At 37.1% G+C, this 16,624-nt stretch overlaps 1 protein-coding gene across 1 annotated transcript in view; it reads left to right on the forward strand.

The window, feature by feature from the left end:
- LOC140158913 (lon protease homolog, mitochondrial-like) overlaps positions 1 to 16,387 on the forward strand; it is a 32,903-nt gene extending 16,516 nt beyond the window's left edge. Inside the window, exons 12-21 of the mRNA XM_072182180.1 lie at positions 1,072 to 1,194; positions 1,931 to 1,986; positions 3,497 to 3,584; positions 4,051 to 4,173; positions 5,994 to 6,110; positions 7,150 to 7,290; positions 8,172 to 8,337; positions 11,050 to 11,279; positions 12,055 to 12,219; positions 13,032 to 16,387. Coding sequence (XP_072038281.1) covers positions 1,072 to 1,194; positions 1,931 to 1,986; positions 3,497 to 3,584; positions 4,051 to 4,173; positions 5,994 to 6,110; positions 7,150 to 7,290; positions 8,172 to 8,337; positions 11,050 to 11,279; positions 12,055 to 12,219; positions 13,032 to 13,175 — 1,353 coding nt within the window. The 3' untranslated portion in view covers positions 13,176 to 16,387. The remainder of the gene's footprint in view (positions 1 to 1,071; positions 1,195 to 1,930; positions 1,987 to 3,496; positions 3,585 to 4,050; positions 4,174 to 5,993; positions 6,111 to 7,149; positions 7,291 to 8,171; positions 8,338 to 11,049; positions 11,280 to 12,054; positions 12,220 to 13,031) is intronic.
- The last annotated feature ends 237 nt before the right edge of the window (positions 16,388 to 16,624 follow it).

Below are 16,624 nucleotides of genomic sequence, written 5' to 3' on the forward strand. Positions count from 1 at the left end.
ACAACCAATCACAAGTGCGTTGCCATGGTTGGATTCACTACTGCGTTACACGCACAGTCGCACACACTGACGTACATCGCGCAGTGTATGCAAAAAATCGTCACGCTATTGAAAGCTAAGTTAATACATTGAGCCTATGGGAAACAAGGAAGCTATGGTAAGAATTTCAATTCTCGCTATTCGCAATAAGGGCGCCGCCAGCGGTTTGCGATGTAATCGTGATGTATCATGGGAAAAGGTCGACATCCAAGTCCGCGAAATACGAATATTACCATGCTATTACATAGGAACATGTGACAATATTTTTTAGTTTGTCAATATAACGGTATTACACGCAAATGGATAGAGAAAAATTAATTGTGCACATTTCAAATCACATTATTAAGTATTATTGAGTATCGATTCGCGTGTAACACCTTTATTTTGACAAACTAAAAAATATTGTCACGTGTTCCTATGTAATAGCATGGTAATATTCAGATATGCGCGGACTTGGATGTCGACCTTTTCCCATGATACATCACGATTACATCCCATGATACATCACGATCATCGCAAACCGCTGGCGGCGCCCTTATTGCGAATAGCGAGAATTGAATGAACGCCGCTTTCAACAGCCTGACAGCTGTACTCGATCCAACTGCAGTCGCACACACTAACATAGAGAGCTAAGCGTATGCAAAAAAAATCGTCACGCTATTGAAAGCTGCGTTCATTCAATTGGAATTCTCACTATAATAATCACATTTATATTTCCTTAGGTCTTGCTGTTCTTTCGTTAAGGCAAATGATATATAAAAATGAAAGTTTTGGGCATTTTCCCACATGGGGCAGAAATGACACCCAATACATCGATACAGGCATTAGGCCCCTAAGATCCAAGAAGCTTAAAATTAATATGCTGATTCTACTGAAAGATCCTGAATATTTTCTGAAATTGCCACTTTGTAGTGCCTTCCTGTTGGTGAACAACTCTATCTCTCCCTATTGAATAAAGGTAGAAACTTAAATATCAGTTGATCGCTATATTAGTAATGATTATTGAAATATATGTTTCATTTGTTTTTTCAGGAATTCATAGCTGTCAGTCAGCTTAAGAAGAGCACTCAAGGCAAAATTTTGTGTTTCTATGGCCCACCAGGTGTTGGAAAAACCAGTATTGCTAGATCCATAGCCAGAGCCCTGAACAGAGAGGTAAGAAGAGTGATGGTAGAACTTTGAAAATACTGTGCAGGAGGCATCATCATCCCACAAAAGCATTATACTTAAATGTGCAAATATCAAAGAGATTTGGACCCAAAGAGTACCGACTCAGAATTGCCCTGTGTGTAATACTATGGTAAATCTGCCATATTGGTTTGCATGCATAGCACCTAGGTATCCATTTTAATTTGAAGTTTACTGGGTGAATGACAAAATAATCCAGAGGTACACTTTTTTGCAACATACAAACATGGCAGAGTTGGTGGTACTCTTTGGGACTAATCTCTTTGGAAAAAAATGGATCTGAATGGGACTTTTTTTTAACAGACAATTTTTATCCTTAATTGTGTATGCTAATTTTAATGTGTAAGGTAATTTTATTGTAATTTTAAAGGTCTGAACAACAGATGGTTGTGGTTCTCAGCAGCAGTATAACAAGTAATAAGGAATCTTGTTCTTGTCATTTTTTCACCATTTGTTCTCAGATATTAAAAAAAAAACACCTTTATTATACTAAAAGAACCAGATCATGCCAGGTTTACAAAATGGAAATTTGTTTGTTCAGAAAAACAAGGTAGCAATATTTCATGATGGGATTTTAATTTGCCAATTAGGACCCCACTACCATAAATGCACTAAATAGATGTGGAAATGTAAAACTATTCTGATATAATATATATAAGTGATTAATTTCTTAGTTCTTACTGCAGACGTTGTTATGTTTTAGTATTTCAGGTTTAGTGTTGGAGGCATGACAGATGTGGCTGAAATTAAAGGTCATAGGTAAGAAATTAATGATATTTTACAGAAGGTTTTCGTGTTGTCTTAAAATGTTCTAGGAAGCACACATGAAAACTCTTTTTCGGGTGTCATTGTTGAGATGAATTTACCATAGATGGATAAGAAGCTCCCTATTCTGTATGTGTTAAATATGTCATTGATGTGTGCCTCGACTGGATAATTAAAAGTTGTGAATCAAATCACATTTTCATAAAGCATAGACAAACCAATATATTTATTTATTTATTGAACTTGCCAAAAAAAAAGGTAACATAGAAAACAAAAGAATTCTTCATTGAAATATTGACATTTGAAGACAAATTAATGAGGGAACAGCCCTGGTAAGATATCACTTTAAAGCTTATGATGCAGAGATTAGGAATCAATCTGGACATAATACAAAAATAAAATTAAAAATTGCAACTTTCCTCTCAATTTATGGAACCGGTCTCAAAAGTCTTCATATCTGTATTGATAATGTGTTGAACCAAACTACTGTGGGGATTTGAATAGGCAAAACTGGTATGTAAATTCAGTGACTTTTGCATCATTCCTAAGCCAGTATGTGCTTTAATTGAATCACATATTTTGGTAAAGCTTTATGATGCTAAAACAAACAGCTTCCTGTTATACCTGTATAATGCTTTATCATAGCCTTCATACACATGAAAACTGGAAGCAACATAGTTCTATAATAGTAGCCATGTTCCAGATATCTTCTGCTTCCTATTACACATACATGCTGTAAGAAGTAGCTGTCAGTCTCCTAAAACTCAAATGTGGTCATATACCATAGATTAATGATTAACAGATCCAGCACTGGCAGGCAATATTCACCATCATGATAAAGCACACATAACTTTTATTCAGGTGTTCTTGTTTTAATTAATCCTTAGGCCTACCCTACAAAATACCATGGAATTCCTACACTCTGGGTGCCTCCCCTTGGAAGACAAGGCTAAATCATCAGGAAAACTGACACTAAGGAGTTGGTCCCTGCACGTGAGAAAATTGCTAGATTGTGACCCTCCCTGGGTTGTAATATCACAATTTTTGCATTATATACCAATGTGACACAAAATTTCATGTTATGTCTACATCTATTATTGATGATGCTCTGAACCAAACTTATGACCAACAAAATTCTGGTGGGATTTTCACTGGGTTTGCCCTCTCCTTTACAACTAGAATCTAGGCAGGACTCATAAGTTAAAGTGGCTTTTGCATCATTCCTAAGCCAGTACATGTGCTTTATTGAATCACATATTTTGGTAAAGCTTTATGATGCTAAAACAAACAGCTTCCTGTTACAGCTGTATAATGCTTTATCATAGCCTTCATACACATGAAAACTGGACTTGAAGCAACATAGTTTTGCAATAGTAGCTATGTTTCATAATCTTCTGCTTGCTGTCACACCCAAATGCTGTAAGAAGTTCTTTTTTGTTTTTTTTTTAAATTATCTGTGCCATATACTCACTAATTCATATAACTTTTGTTTATTCACTCAAAGGCGTACTTATGTTGGTGCTATGCCAGGGAAGGTGATTCAGTGTCTGAAGAAGGTCAAGACAGAGAACCCCCTTGTTCTCATTGATGAGGTATAGAATATTATTATTTCATTTCTTAAAAGTGTCAAATTATGTGAACCAAGTTGACATCTCAAATGAGATTAAATCAAGTGATAGATGAAAATGCAGATATCATTGTAAAAATAATAATTTTGTGGACTTGCACATGTAATAGTTAAATTTGGTAAGAACATGTTAAAGTAGGAATTCCAATTGAATGAAAGCAGCTTTCAATAGCGTGACGTTTTTTTGCGTACACTGCGCGATGTATGCAGCATGTGCGGCTCTGCGTGAGTAACGCGGAAGTGAATCCAACCATGTCAATGCACTCGTGATTGGTTAGCATTGTATTCATGTTGTAGTTTAAAATAGGCAACATTTACTATTGCGGTTGGATCGAGTACAGCTGTTGAAAGCTGCATTCATTCAATTGGAATTCCTACTATAGGGGTGTTCAACCACTTGAGCCCTTATTATTATTTCACCATTGTTATAGGTTGACAAGATTGGTCATGGTTACCAAGGTGACCCATCCTCTGCGATGCTGGAGCTCCTAGATCCTGAGCAGAATGCAAATTTCTTGGACCATTACCTAGATGTTCCAGTTGACCTGTCAAAGGTAAGATCACAATCTAATGTGCAAAACAGTGCACATTTTCAAAGTAAATTTTCATTTGTAAAGTGTAGAATGATGAGTGTGTTATTATAATTCACCATTTCGGTAAACCCGAAAGCTCTTGCAGTTTAACCCTACATAAGCACATTCTTAGCGACCATCATTATTGGGCACGGTGATTGGTGCAGCAACTATGTGTGCATCGGTATGACTTGCTATATTGGTTGTAAGAAGCACCGAGGGGCGTTGCATTTTTCCTAAAAGGGGCATTTATTAGAAGCAAATTTTCAGTGAAAAAAAAGCTTCAAAATCGGCAGTGAACTTTGGGAGAATCACTCAAATTCAAGATGGTGCTCCTGTACTAAACTCCTCAACAAAAGTTTGGAAAGTTTTTTCAAGGATCTGTATCTCCAATTATTTGTGACATACTCTTATCGTGTTGCATATCAATGGATAGCTACAATACTCTTCTTTACAATGACACCCCATTTGAAACAATATCATTTTCCACGGCTGAGTACACGCCTTGTGAATGTAGTGGGGTCTCAAACAGAATTTGCCAAATTGACCATTATTCTGTGCTCAAAAAACGCTAGCCACTAACCTCAATAGCGGGTGGAAAAACCACAGGCAGCTACAATAGTCAGGCACCTTCTCCTCATGCTACTCACCGACCTGGTTACACGTTACTGTGGGATGGCATTCCATTCTTCAACAAGGATTCGTCGCAGGTCATTCAATATGGTTGCCTATGGGATTCTCTGGCACGCACATCACGATCAAGCTGGTCCTACAAGTGTTCAACTGGGTTGAGGTCTGGCCCCCGGGTCTGGCCTGATGGCAGGTCATTTTGACTCTACTCCCATATTCTGTAGGCAGTCGTTGACTTCCGTGGCTATATGTGGGGTGAGCGGTGTCATCTTAGAGGATTGCATTAGGTCCCAGATTGTGAAGATATGGGATTGCAGCTTGCTGTACAGAATATAATGGTCAATTTGGCAAATTCTGTTTGAGACCCCGCTACATTCACAAGGCGTGTACTCAGCCGTAAAAAATGTTATTGTTTCAAATGGGGTGTCGTTGTAAAGGGGAGTATTGTAGCTATCCATTGATATGCAACACAATATGAATATGCCACAAATAATTGGAGATACAGATGCTTGAAAAAACTTTCCAAACTTTTGTTGAGGAGTTTAGAAAGGAGAGATCTACGACTATACAACTACTAATATACTGATGGCGGCGCCCATGGAGCCTTGTGAAACATGATATTTTCGCAGTAGATACAATGAAATTACATCCGTAAGTGCATGATTAAACAAGAATTTGATGAAATTAGTAAAGTTCTAACATAATTAGGCAATGAACTAGATGGAAGTTTGAGTCAAAGGTTTTGTCCATGCAATTTAATGATAGTAACTGACATGACTGATGCAAGTTTTAAGCTTACTCCCACTATATGGCATGGAAATGTTTGCATTTTTTTCCATTTTTCATTGAAACATTGGATGGGGCATTTAATACAAACAATATGGTATGTAGGGTTAAATCACAAAGCTTTTGGGATTTACCTAAATGGTCTATTTTGAATAATAAGTTTCAATCATTTATGTTGTACCTGGGTGTTGTGCATGGCCAGTATTATCAAGCATGGATTAAGTTTTCTAGTATAATTAAATTGTGTAATGATAATAAACTTCCCCCCAAAAGAAACAAATCATACATTTCTCTATCTAATCCCAATTATAATGCTATAAGAGGTATGATGGCCTTTGCACAAAGCTGCTAATAATTATTGCCATGATTGTGTTTGCACTCTTTAGGTGTTGTTCATCTGTACAGCAAATGTAACGGACACGATACCAGAACCTTTGAAAGACCGTATGGAGATGATTGATGTGTCAGGTTATGTGGCTCAAGAAAAGGTGGCAATTGCACAGGTGAGTTTACCCACTACAACAAGCTTCTGTTGTTCATGGTGGGAAGGTGCAAAATGTGTTAGGAGACTTGACATTTTGAAGATACAATGCTCACTAAAAATGCACTAAGTGGAAATTAATACTGTATGTTCATAGTTGACGATGTTGTGCTTCCTCCCTTGCCTGCCTCCGTCACCAAGCAATGTTGGGTAATAGTATACAAATATTGACTGCTATGAGGGGATTTGGTTAAGATTATAGGCCCAAGGTGATCTCTTTGAGATGTTGGGCCTATAATCTTAACCAGGTCCTGAATATAAAGCAGTCAATATTTGTTTTATATACCGAATGGATATGTGGATGTTGCGATTGCGCAGTTTGATCGGGACGCACGTGACCGGTCCATAGTTCATTTCCATGACCGGTCCATAGTTCATTTTGCGGGCATAGTTAATTCAATGACTGCACTTTCAACCAATCAGATGACAGGAATCTATATATGAGGCATATAATTATGAATATGGCTGTAGTGAACAAAATTAAGATAGCAATACCTTACTTAAACTTGTACCACACAAGATTCATCTTAATCAAAATCTTTAGATAGCAAAAAATAATTACAAAACTTCAATGCTATATTGATACTGGAATGTCTATGAAAATGTTGTACTATTATATTATGACACCCTGTTGACAATACTGTAGCAGCCAAGATGCAAACACATTCAGCAATACCGGTACTTAACAAATATTGTTGTGTATAATTGTTGCCACTAAAATCTTGTATGTCACCTTTTCTTCCTCTTAACCCGCTGAGCACTACCTGCCAATCTAACATTGCCTCTGATTGGTCAATTACATGATATCTTCATTTTAATCACCAATCACAATAGAGTTTTGCAAATAATTCACCAATTTTTTTGCATGGTGAAATTTTTTCTAACAATGTTGCGGATTGGTCCAATTGATAATGAAAACTCCTTTTTGACCAATAGGCAGGTAGTTCTCATGGGGTTAAGATTACCAAATAAGAAATCTGTTTTATTTCTTTACGTTGCAGAAATATTTAATGCCACAGGCCCGAGAGGTGTCTGGTATAACAGAAGAAGCCGTCAGCATCTCAGAGGATGCTATGAATGCGCTTATCAAATCGTACTGCAGAGAAAGCGGTGTTAGAAACTTGCAGAAACAAATTGAAAAGGTGAGGTTTCTTATCAAGTAGTCACGTCTGTGTTGAGGTTCCATTTTTAATCACTGTTTCATGGGACATAACTTCTTCACCTAGTAGACACAATTGTCAATTTGCAGATGTATCCTACTCATTTCTGATGCCTTAAGATACCAGGTGTCTCAGAAAATGTTACATATAGATTTTTGAAAAAGTTAAGGCCAAAAACAACAAGTTTGTTTCCTGTAGCGCACTCGCATTACATTTTTTATGGCTTATTTTCCGCATTAAGAGTTTTTTTTCACTTTCAAAGAAAAAAACCCGGAAAAATCACAAAAAATAATATAAAACACTACTGGAGTAAACATTTACTCATTAGACAACAAACAAATGTAGTGCAAAACTACTGGAAAAAACATTGCACATTTTTTTAAATACCTTTAATCTGCATTTAATTTAATTTGTCAATATGTTTCTTTTTGTGTTCAGCCGTGAAAAAAATAAAGAGAAAAATCTAAAAGTGAACGCAAATATGTGCTTGTGTTAAACTTTCTTTGTGTGATATTCTGATGGTTAGTCACTCTTGATGTGCCTGTCGTTTTGCGCTCATATGTTAAGTTGCTTTTAAGATACAAAGTTGAAACTTAGCAGACAATTCCAAAAAGGATGAATAAATAATAGCTGAAAAAATGATATTGTTTTGTTGTAGTCACAAAATGCCGTTCATTTTCTTCATGTAACCTTTTTAGGGACACATACTCTTGTCCATGTTACAGTACAGTTAACGTAGATACTAGGCAGCATTGTATATCTAATGTGAACCTACGTTTAGTTATAGTTTAGGGCACATTCAATATACCCTTTGGTCAATGACCCTTTCACCATCCAATCATCTTTCTTTTCTGTTCTTGTAGATATTTCGCAAAGCAGCTTACAAGATTGTGAACAAAGAGGCTGAGAATCTAAGTGTGACTCCAGATAATCTAACAGACTTTGTAGGCAGACCTAAATTTACTAGTGATCGAATGTACGATAAGACTCCTGTAGGTGTTGTTATGGGTCTTGCTTGGACCGCAATGGGTAAGCTTAAGATATAAAGAATAGATAGTATTCAGACAACAATGAGGAATAGGGCAAAGAAAAGAGTATGAAGAAAGAAAGAGAGAGAGTGAGAGAGCAAACAATGGTATACAGAAATGAAGAAAACAAATGCAAAAGAGAGGAAGAGAAGAATAGAATAAAGCATAAACATAAACAATGAGATGTATAAAGTGGAAAAAAGAAGAAAAAAACAGGAAAAAAACAGGAAATGACAAGAGCTACCCAGTGGAAAAGAGGTGGTATTAAGAAAGTTTTTGAAGGTGTGATATTTTCTTGATCACAGATGGTGGTGGGCAACTTATACCAGAAACGTGTCCCCACAGTTATAAATTCTTCTTCTTGGATACTGCTTAACGTCCCAAGTGGAATAAGGCAAGCAGGAATTTGCGCATGCGTGTGATTTTCTTAGTCTCTTATGTTGCTTTCCTTTGCTTTGAAGTAGCTGTGTAGTGCTTCCTTGAATTGTTCAGTGCTGGTGATTTCAGTTATGTTGTGTGGGAGGTCATTCCAGTCTCTCACAGTTCTCGGCACATATGAGAACTTGTAAATGTCGGTGCGTGTTTGGTGCTGGGTGAATGATCGTGTATTAGATCGCCGAGTACGCCGTTGAGCCGGTAACAAATACGAGTGAACTGGCAGTGCCAGGTGGCCCCTAATGATTTGTGCAAGATGGATAAGCGTTGAATCTTCCTGCGGGTCGACAGCATCTCCCAATCAAGTTCCTTCATCATGTCCGACACACTAGATTTCCAATCATAATTATTGGAAACCATACGCGCTGCACGTCTTTGTATCTTGCCAACCTTCTTTATCTGCTCAGCGGTGTGCGGGTCCCAGACCCCAGAACAATATTCTAGGGTGGGTCTCACAAGTGCCTTATAGACAGCTACCTTGGTGTCTTTGGTGCATGAACTAAGGTTCCTGCGTATAAACCCTAAAGTTTTATTTACAGTTTACAGTTCTGTCAATGTGGGTATTCCATTTTAGATCCTGGGTGATATCCACGCCTAAGTATGTGTGAGATGAAGTCTCTTGAAGTACTGAGCCCCCGAGAGTGTACTGAGTAACTAAGCTTGACTTTGAAGCCGGTATGCGTAGCACATAACATTTTGCAATATTGAAAGACATTTTCCATTTCTTTTGCCAAGAAGACAATGTGTTGAGGTCTTCTTGCAATGACATAGAATCAGTTTGTGAGTGTATGGATTTATAAATAATACAATCATCCGCAAATAAGCGGGTGGTACACTGGAGTTCATCAGGCAAGTCATTGATATAGGCAAGGAACATCAGCGGGCCTAGAACAGTGCCCTGGGGTACCCCGGACTCAACACTGACCCATTTAGAATGTTCCCCACCTACAATGACTCGCTGACTACGTCCAGTAAGAAAGGCAGATAACCACATGTTTAGCTTACCACTTATGCCATAATGGGATAATTTGAGTAACAATCTGTTGTGCGGAACGACATCAAATGCCTTCAAAAAATCCATTATGACGGCATCTGTTTGAACACGATTATTGTGTGATAAACTGAGATCATGTATAGTTTGAATTAATTGAGTCTCACATGAGTGCTTTTGTCTGAAACCGTGTTGTTGGTCAGTTAATATATGATGCTTATCAAAGTAATTCATTATGTGAGAATGTATGACATGTTCAAGAACTTTCGAACACACTGATGTGAGCGACACAGGCCTGTAATTTCCAGGCTTTGTGCGCTCCCCCTTCTTATATATAGGGGTAACATTCGCCAGTTTCCAGTCCCCAGGGAGCTGGCTTGTATCGATTGACTTCTGAAAAATTACAGTCAACATAGGTGCGATCTCAGGTGCACAATCTTTCAGGATGCGTGGCGGTATCCCGTCAGGGCCAGGGGCCTTATTTGGCTGGAGATTTGAGAGCAATTTCTCAATTCCTGCTTTAGAGATGACAATTTCAGGAATAGGAGGGAGAGTACATGGTTTAAGATGCGGCATGGATGAACTGTCCTCGGTGGTAAACACCGAACTGAACTGGTCATTTAAAAGTTCAGCCTTTCTGGTGTTATCTGAAACCAGTAACCCATGCTCTTTCAGACACTATCACCAGTGAGGCACTTTGAATGTGACAGCACAGTCAGAGCGTAATTGCATAGGAAATGACCATCACTTTCCAGTGGTGGTCATCTGTCCAATTGTGGTCATAAGGATATTTTTGCTCAGAATACTGTAAAGCATGATATTTTTGGGGTAATAAAATATCGCATTCTAGAGAGAACCCATATTTCTGCAACATGATATTTTCGCAAATTTGTACATTTCATTTAAGGTCTGTAGAAAGGAAAAATATACAAGTGCATGAAACTTTCACGAATCAATTGCCCTCGTGAAATTCATGAAATGATTGTGTATGCGAGCATTTTATGCTTTGCAGTAATCAGGTTAGTGATGGTTGCTGTTGCAGTTATTTTAAGGAAACTCTGATAATATATTCAGATATATCTATTCATATCACAAAAAATGGTTGATTTACATGGTGATTTAAGATCAAAACATAATTTTAATTGTGTTTTGATCTTAATTTTTTTTAAATTTTTTTTTTAATCATTAAAAATACATGTGTAACATTCAGGATCTTAACCGAGGAAAGATTTCAACCAAGCATGTGATATTGAAATATTTTACTGTAATTTTCATTTGCTACAACAGGTGGTTCAACTTTATATATTGAGACCGCTATCAAAAGACGAGGTGACACAGACAAGGAGGATGCCATGGGGTCGATGGAGATAACTGGTAATCTTGGAGCGGTGATGAAAGAATCTGCTCAAATAGCCTATACATATGCTAAGACATTCCTCCTGGATTCACAAGACATCAGCTCGGATGGTGTTAATAATACACTACAGACATCCCATGTCCATCTTCATGTACCGGAGGTAAGCATGGGATAACTATCCTGTATGAAAAAAGATCTTGGCCCCTGAACATGTTTAAAGCAAAACCTCTTAAAGGTGGGTGATCAGATTTTTTTGTATTGTGTTTTGTACCTCACATTGAGGCCTGCACCAAAATAATCTGATTCCCAAGTTTTGAGGTAAATTGCACTAGCTGTTTTGATGTTAGAAGTAAAAATGTGTTTCGCAACAGCCCATAGAACAGTGTGTGTGGTATACCACAATTGGGGATGAGGCTGTCACGTTTCCATTCATAACATCTAAACGGAATATATTTTAGGCCTAAAATTTCACTGGGATTATTTATCTCAATTTTGATAGGAAAAAGAGGGGGGGATGATGCTGTCGATCAGGTCACCCATCTCTGGAGATATGTGAAAAAAAATTATTTACTCTCAAGGTCCTTTCACACTTGCCTATGCAAGAACAAGGTCATGTCTGGGTCACACAATACTACGCAGCTTGTTCAACAAGATGCAGATATTTGTTGATGTGATTCAATTAGCCAATCTGAACCCCACTTTTGTGTGTACCCTATACACTGCCTAAAATTCGGCAAATAGTGCGAAAGAATGCTGATAGAATATATAGATAACTCTGGTCATAATTATAATTTGAGTCAAGCTTCGTATGAAAACTGCTGTGTGTGTCATTAGATTAGGAACCTGCCTTATTGGTTTGCAATTGATTGAAAAAATGCTTGTAAAACAGTTCTATTAATCCAGATTATTTTCCCATTAATAATATTTCTGTACAGGGTGCCACCCCTAAAGATGGCCCTAGTGCTGGGTGTACCATAGTGACTGCCCTGTTGTCCCAGGCCCTCAATAAACCAATCAGACAGAATGTCGCAATGACAGGAGAGGTATCACTCACAGGCAAGGTTCTACCGGTTGGTGGCATCAAGGAGAAAACCATTGCTGTAAGTATACATTTTACCATTCAAGTAGCCATATATTTCTTATTTTTCCTTATTTTAACTCTTCCTATATTGTCACAAAGTGCCCTATAATTCCTATATTTGTCCAAATTTAGGAAATTTACATATTTTCTTCACTTGCACTAGTGAATTTAATATAAAATTGAAAATTTCTGCACGTTTCGTGTGTAGTTGTCATAATTTTTCAGCAGTTCAGCAGGTAGATTTTGTTAGCCTCCTATTTTTTACTCAAAATATTATTTATACACATCATACCAGTCCAAAATGATGCACATACATCATGCAAAAGTTTCTGTGGGACTTTCTCCATGAACAATAGTTACTGGTCTCTAATACCCACTGTATTTGACTTCTGCTGTCCTATATTTGTCCTTAATTTTCATTCAAAATGTTCCTAATTCCTATATATTTGTCAGGGCTGGCTTGAAGCCCTGCAAAGACCTGCAGTATGTATATCATAAGTGCTTTGAAACATATTACCAACACAAATAACCAGTGTGGTTCCCCCCTTCAATTGAAACAAAAATAACTGGAAATCCCCCTATTTTGTGCAAAAAATGCACAATTTTATGCAAATTTTCAGATTTCTCCCTCACATTTCACTTTGTGCCTCCCTCATTGTCATCCCCACAGTCAAGGCAGTTTGATCATTAGTATGCAAGAAAATGTTTGGGTTCAAACTTGTCAAAATTAAGGAATCTTTTGTGTTCAACTTAACATTGATTTTATAATAGTGTTGTTCATATACTTCAAAGTGCAAGAACTCAATCTGTGATGTTTGCCATTTTTTTCAGGCCCGTCGTGTTGGTGTAGATTGTATAATACTTCCAGCGGAAAACAGAAAAGACTACGCTGACTTACAGAGCTACATCACAGAAGGTCTTGAGGTTCACTTTGTTGAAAACTACCGTGAAGTCTACAATATTGTATTTTCATGACGTTAAGCCATTCTGATATATTTATAGATTAAGTAAAATAAAATCTTTTGTCTCAAAGCTCCCATGCGCATTTGTTAAAACGTCCCACGTTGAACATTCTGAACTATATATTTATTCCTGATGAAATTGACCATTATTTTTCGTGAAAGAAGCATAAACATTAGTTTCTGAAACATAAAAACACTCGCTATAATTGGAGACTGAATTAAACAGACTGGTTTGCATCTGACAATCAACTTCCCACAGCCCTTGATTGGTTAGTAGCACATATGTTGAATTCATCTGGTGCATTCATCGGAGAAAAGGAATCACAGAATATGGCGAAATATGATGACACTTTTACAAAACAAAAAGCAACTTTTATAGGCATTGTTGACATGGCGCCTCCAGGAAAGAAAGTGTCCAATTACTAAAACCTAACTTTGGAGACAGTTTGTATGTTTGAAAGTGCAAAATTTACGATAGATGTTTTACCACTGTGATTAGAAATTTTCAATCATCATAATAAACCGTTTTCTGAGTTTGATTAACAGGTGATATCGGATGCAAACTAGTATTTTTATTCAGTCTCTGATTATAGCTTGTGTAATAGTCTCTGTATCAAACTATCTTCGGATATTAGCATTGAGATAAAGAATTGAAATGCCTGGGTAACGACAGAAATTCTTAAGAGTGAAGAAAACAAAGAACAAATTGTATAGTGGACAAAACCTCTATACTAGAAATTTCTATTGAATGACCACAGCTTTCAACAGCTATACACGATCCAACCGCAATGCTATCACATTTCAAACTTCAGCGGGAATGCACTACCTTGGTTATAAAAATTAAAATACTAAGCAATCACAAGTGTGTTGGCATGGTTGGATTCACTTCCGTATTACGCACGCACAGACGCACACGCTGGCGTACATCGCGCAGGGAACGTGGAAAATCATGTTAATTCAATTGAAGTTTCTAGTATAGTTACAAGTCTGTTTACTGCTTCAGGTGCCTAAAAAAAGACCACATCAGATTACCAACATTAGAAGAGCTTCTAGACAAAGGAATAATTCTTTGCCTTGTATCCCTGTATTTTCAATATTTTATATCCCTGTATTTTTGAATTTCAATGTTTTATATTTTGTGGACGTAACACATACAGGAAGAGACAATTTTTTTTCAGTTTTGGTAGAACATAGTTAAGTGAAATTATGGATAGTGAAATGCGAGCAAATATCAATGCCAGATTCTCCCATCGATCAGATTTATAAAGCAATTCAAATCAGTGGCATAGCCAGGTTTGCGGAATAGCGGGGACACAAAATTTGTGCCTCCCCTCAAGCCCACTACTCCGTGCAGTGCCAGCCAAAAATTGAGAATGACACCAGGATTTGCAATATTTATGCTTCAATAATTTTGGACTGAAACATGCAAATGGGAAGAAGCACAACCCTGATTTTGGCCAATTTTGTTAATTCCCCAAGACTTTCAGTACACACGGCCACAGGACCATTGTGTATCAACGACCTGTGATGTTCCGATGGTCAATGATTTCTGGGGAGCACCGGCTACACCACTGATGCAAATATAGAATGAAAAGTTGTTTTGTCAAAAAACAGTGACATATTTTGACCAACTCTGTGAAATACTACATAAGCAAATATTTTCACATAAAGATATTTTAGCGATTTTAAACAAAAGGAACAAATTTAGCAATTTTGTTAAATTTGAGATTGCTCAATCCTGCACCATATGTGCTGTGCATTCTTAAACATTTTGTGTATCTCAAATTTTGCAGGTGTGGCTGAATAAAACCTTCACAAAAATTACCACTTTCAGTGAGTATTCCAAGGTTGATATACTTGTTTGTAGTTTCAACTTGTCTTGCCCAATGAGTAAGTTTTTTTATACCTTTGTGAAGAACCTTCTGAAGTTCTCCTGTATGATATGTTAACTCCTTGACCCCTTTGAATAAAGAATTATAAGTATAGATAAATATAGTGATATGACTGATGAAAAACATTACTTGAAAAGAGATTGGCTCTCATTGCCTTGTTTGTGTGAAACCAAACAGGTTTGACCCAAACAGTCCCAACTCAGAATTGTCCATGAGCGAAACCCAAAAATGGCCTCCTTGCTAATTTTGCATTACATTACTGATTGTGTTTTGCAAATGAGTTGTTTGTAGCAAACTCAGTTTTGAATTATAGTCAGAATTTTGTATAGTGGATTCTTCCATTTGAAATCCATACACCCCTATGGAAGACACTACATTAACCTCCTACACAGGGGGTGTAGATTTCAAATGGAGTCACCCATTCAGGTAACCCCATTTGAAATATACATCCCCTATCTTGGAGATTAAGATCATATTTTCCATATGGGGTGTATGGATTTCAATTGGAATAGACCAACACATTTTCCCTGAGCGCATCAGATTCTTTGGATAAGTATTTTATTTTGTTTGGGGCAATGGAACAAACAACCAAGGTTAGTAAATAGCAGGGCCTTTGTATTCACTATACCAAATTTATTTATTGGAAACTTCAGGGTGAAACATGATTTTTGATACTTGATGGGTCCGACCAGAGCAACAAACTTTAACAACCCTGCTTCCTGAGCAGATGAAGCTGTCTGCTCATTGCTGTTTAACCCCATGAGAACTACCTGCCGATTGGCCAAAAAGAAGTTTTCATTATCAATTGGCCCAATCAACAACATTGTTAGAATAATTTCACCACACAAAAAAATTGGGGTGAATTATTTGCAAAACTCCCAATCTAATTGGTGATTAAAGTGAAAATACCATGTACTTGACCAATCAGAGGCAATATTAGATCGGCAGGTAGTGCTCAGGGGTTAAATGGAAATCAAACCCTGAATTACGTGCTATGAAATGAAACTTGACACAAAAAACAGCAACAATTATTACTACAGGGGCGATTACTCAAATTTTTCCTGATTCCAGGAATTTTTCTTGATTTCAGGATTTTTTTGCCTCTGATTTTAGGGGGGGTTTGTGTGTGTCAGCTTTAATTATCTCAAAAATTTGAGTGCAAATGTCGCTAGGTTATGCTCCCCTCCGACACACACCTTTAAGTTAAATTCCCAATTGCATGGTATGATAGTTTCAAATTCCATTTACTCCAGTGTTACTTGTGGAATGTAATTGTTGGGAAATTTTAAGGAAATACAATATTTGAATGTTATTCACTGTACAAGTTGTATATAGATTCCACAAGTTGTATATAGATTCACGGTTGATCAGTAGCAATATGATTTTGCTAATTAAAGGAATAGGGATTGAATGAATGTTGGTGTTGTGCTTCTTTATTTTAATTAAGTTTATATATAATTGTGTTGAGCTTGAATAAAGTTCTAGCTGAGGCCCAGAAAAGTCACATGTAGCATGTTGAGATGACGTGGTTGGATGTCATGATTACTGAGCTCCATCACATATTGGGGAG

The sequence above is a fragment of the Amphiura filiformis genome, chromosome 8 (genome assembly GCF_039555335.1).
Source record: "Amphiura filiformis chromosome 8, Afil_fr2py, whole genome shotgun sequence".
Classification (NCBI taxonomy): domain Eukaryota; kingdom Metazoa; phylum Echinodermata; class Ophiuroidea; order Amphilepidida; family Amphiuridae; genus Amphiura; species Amphiura filiformis.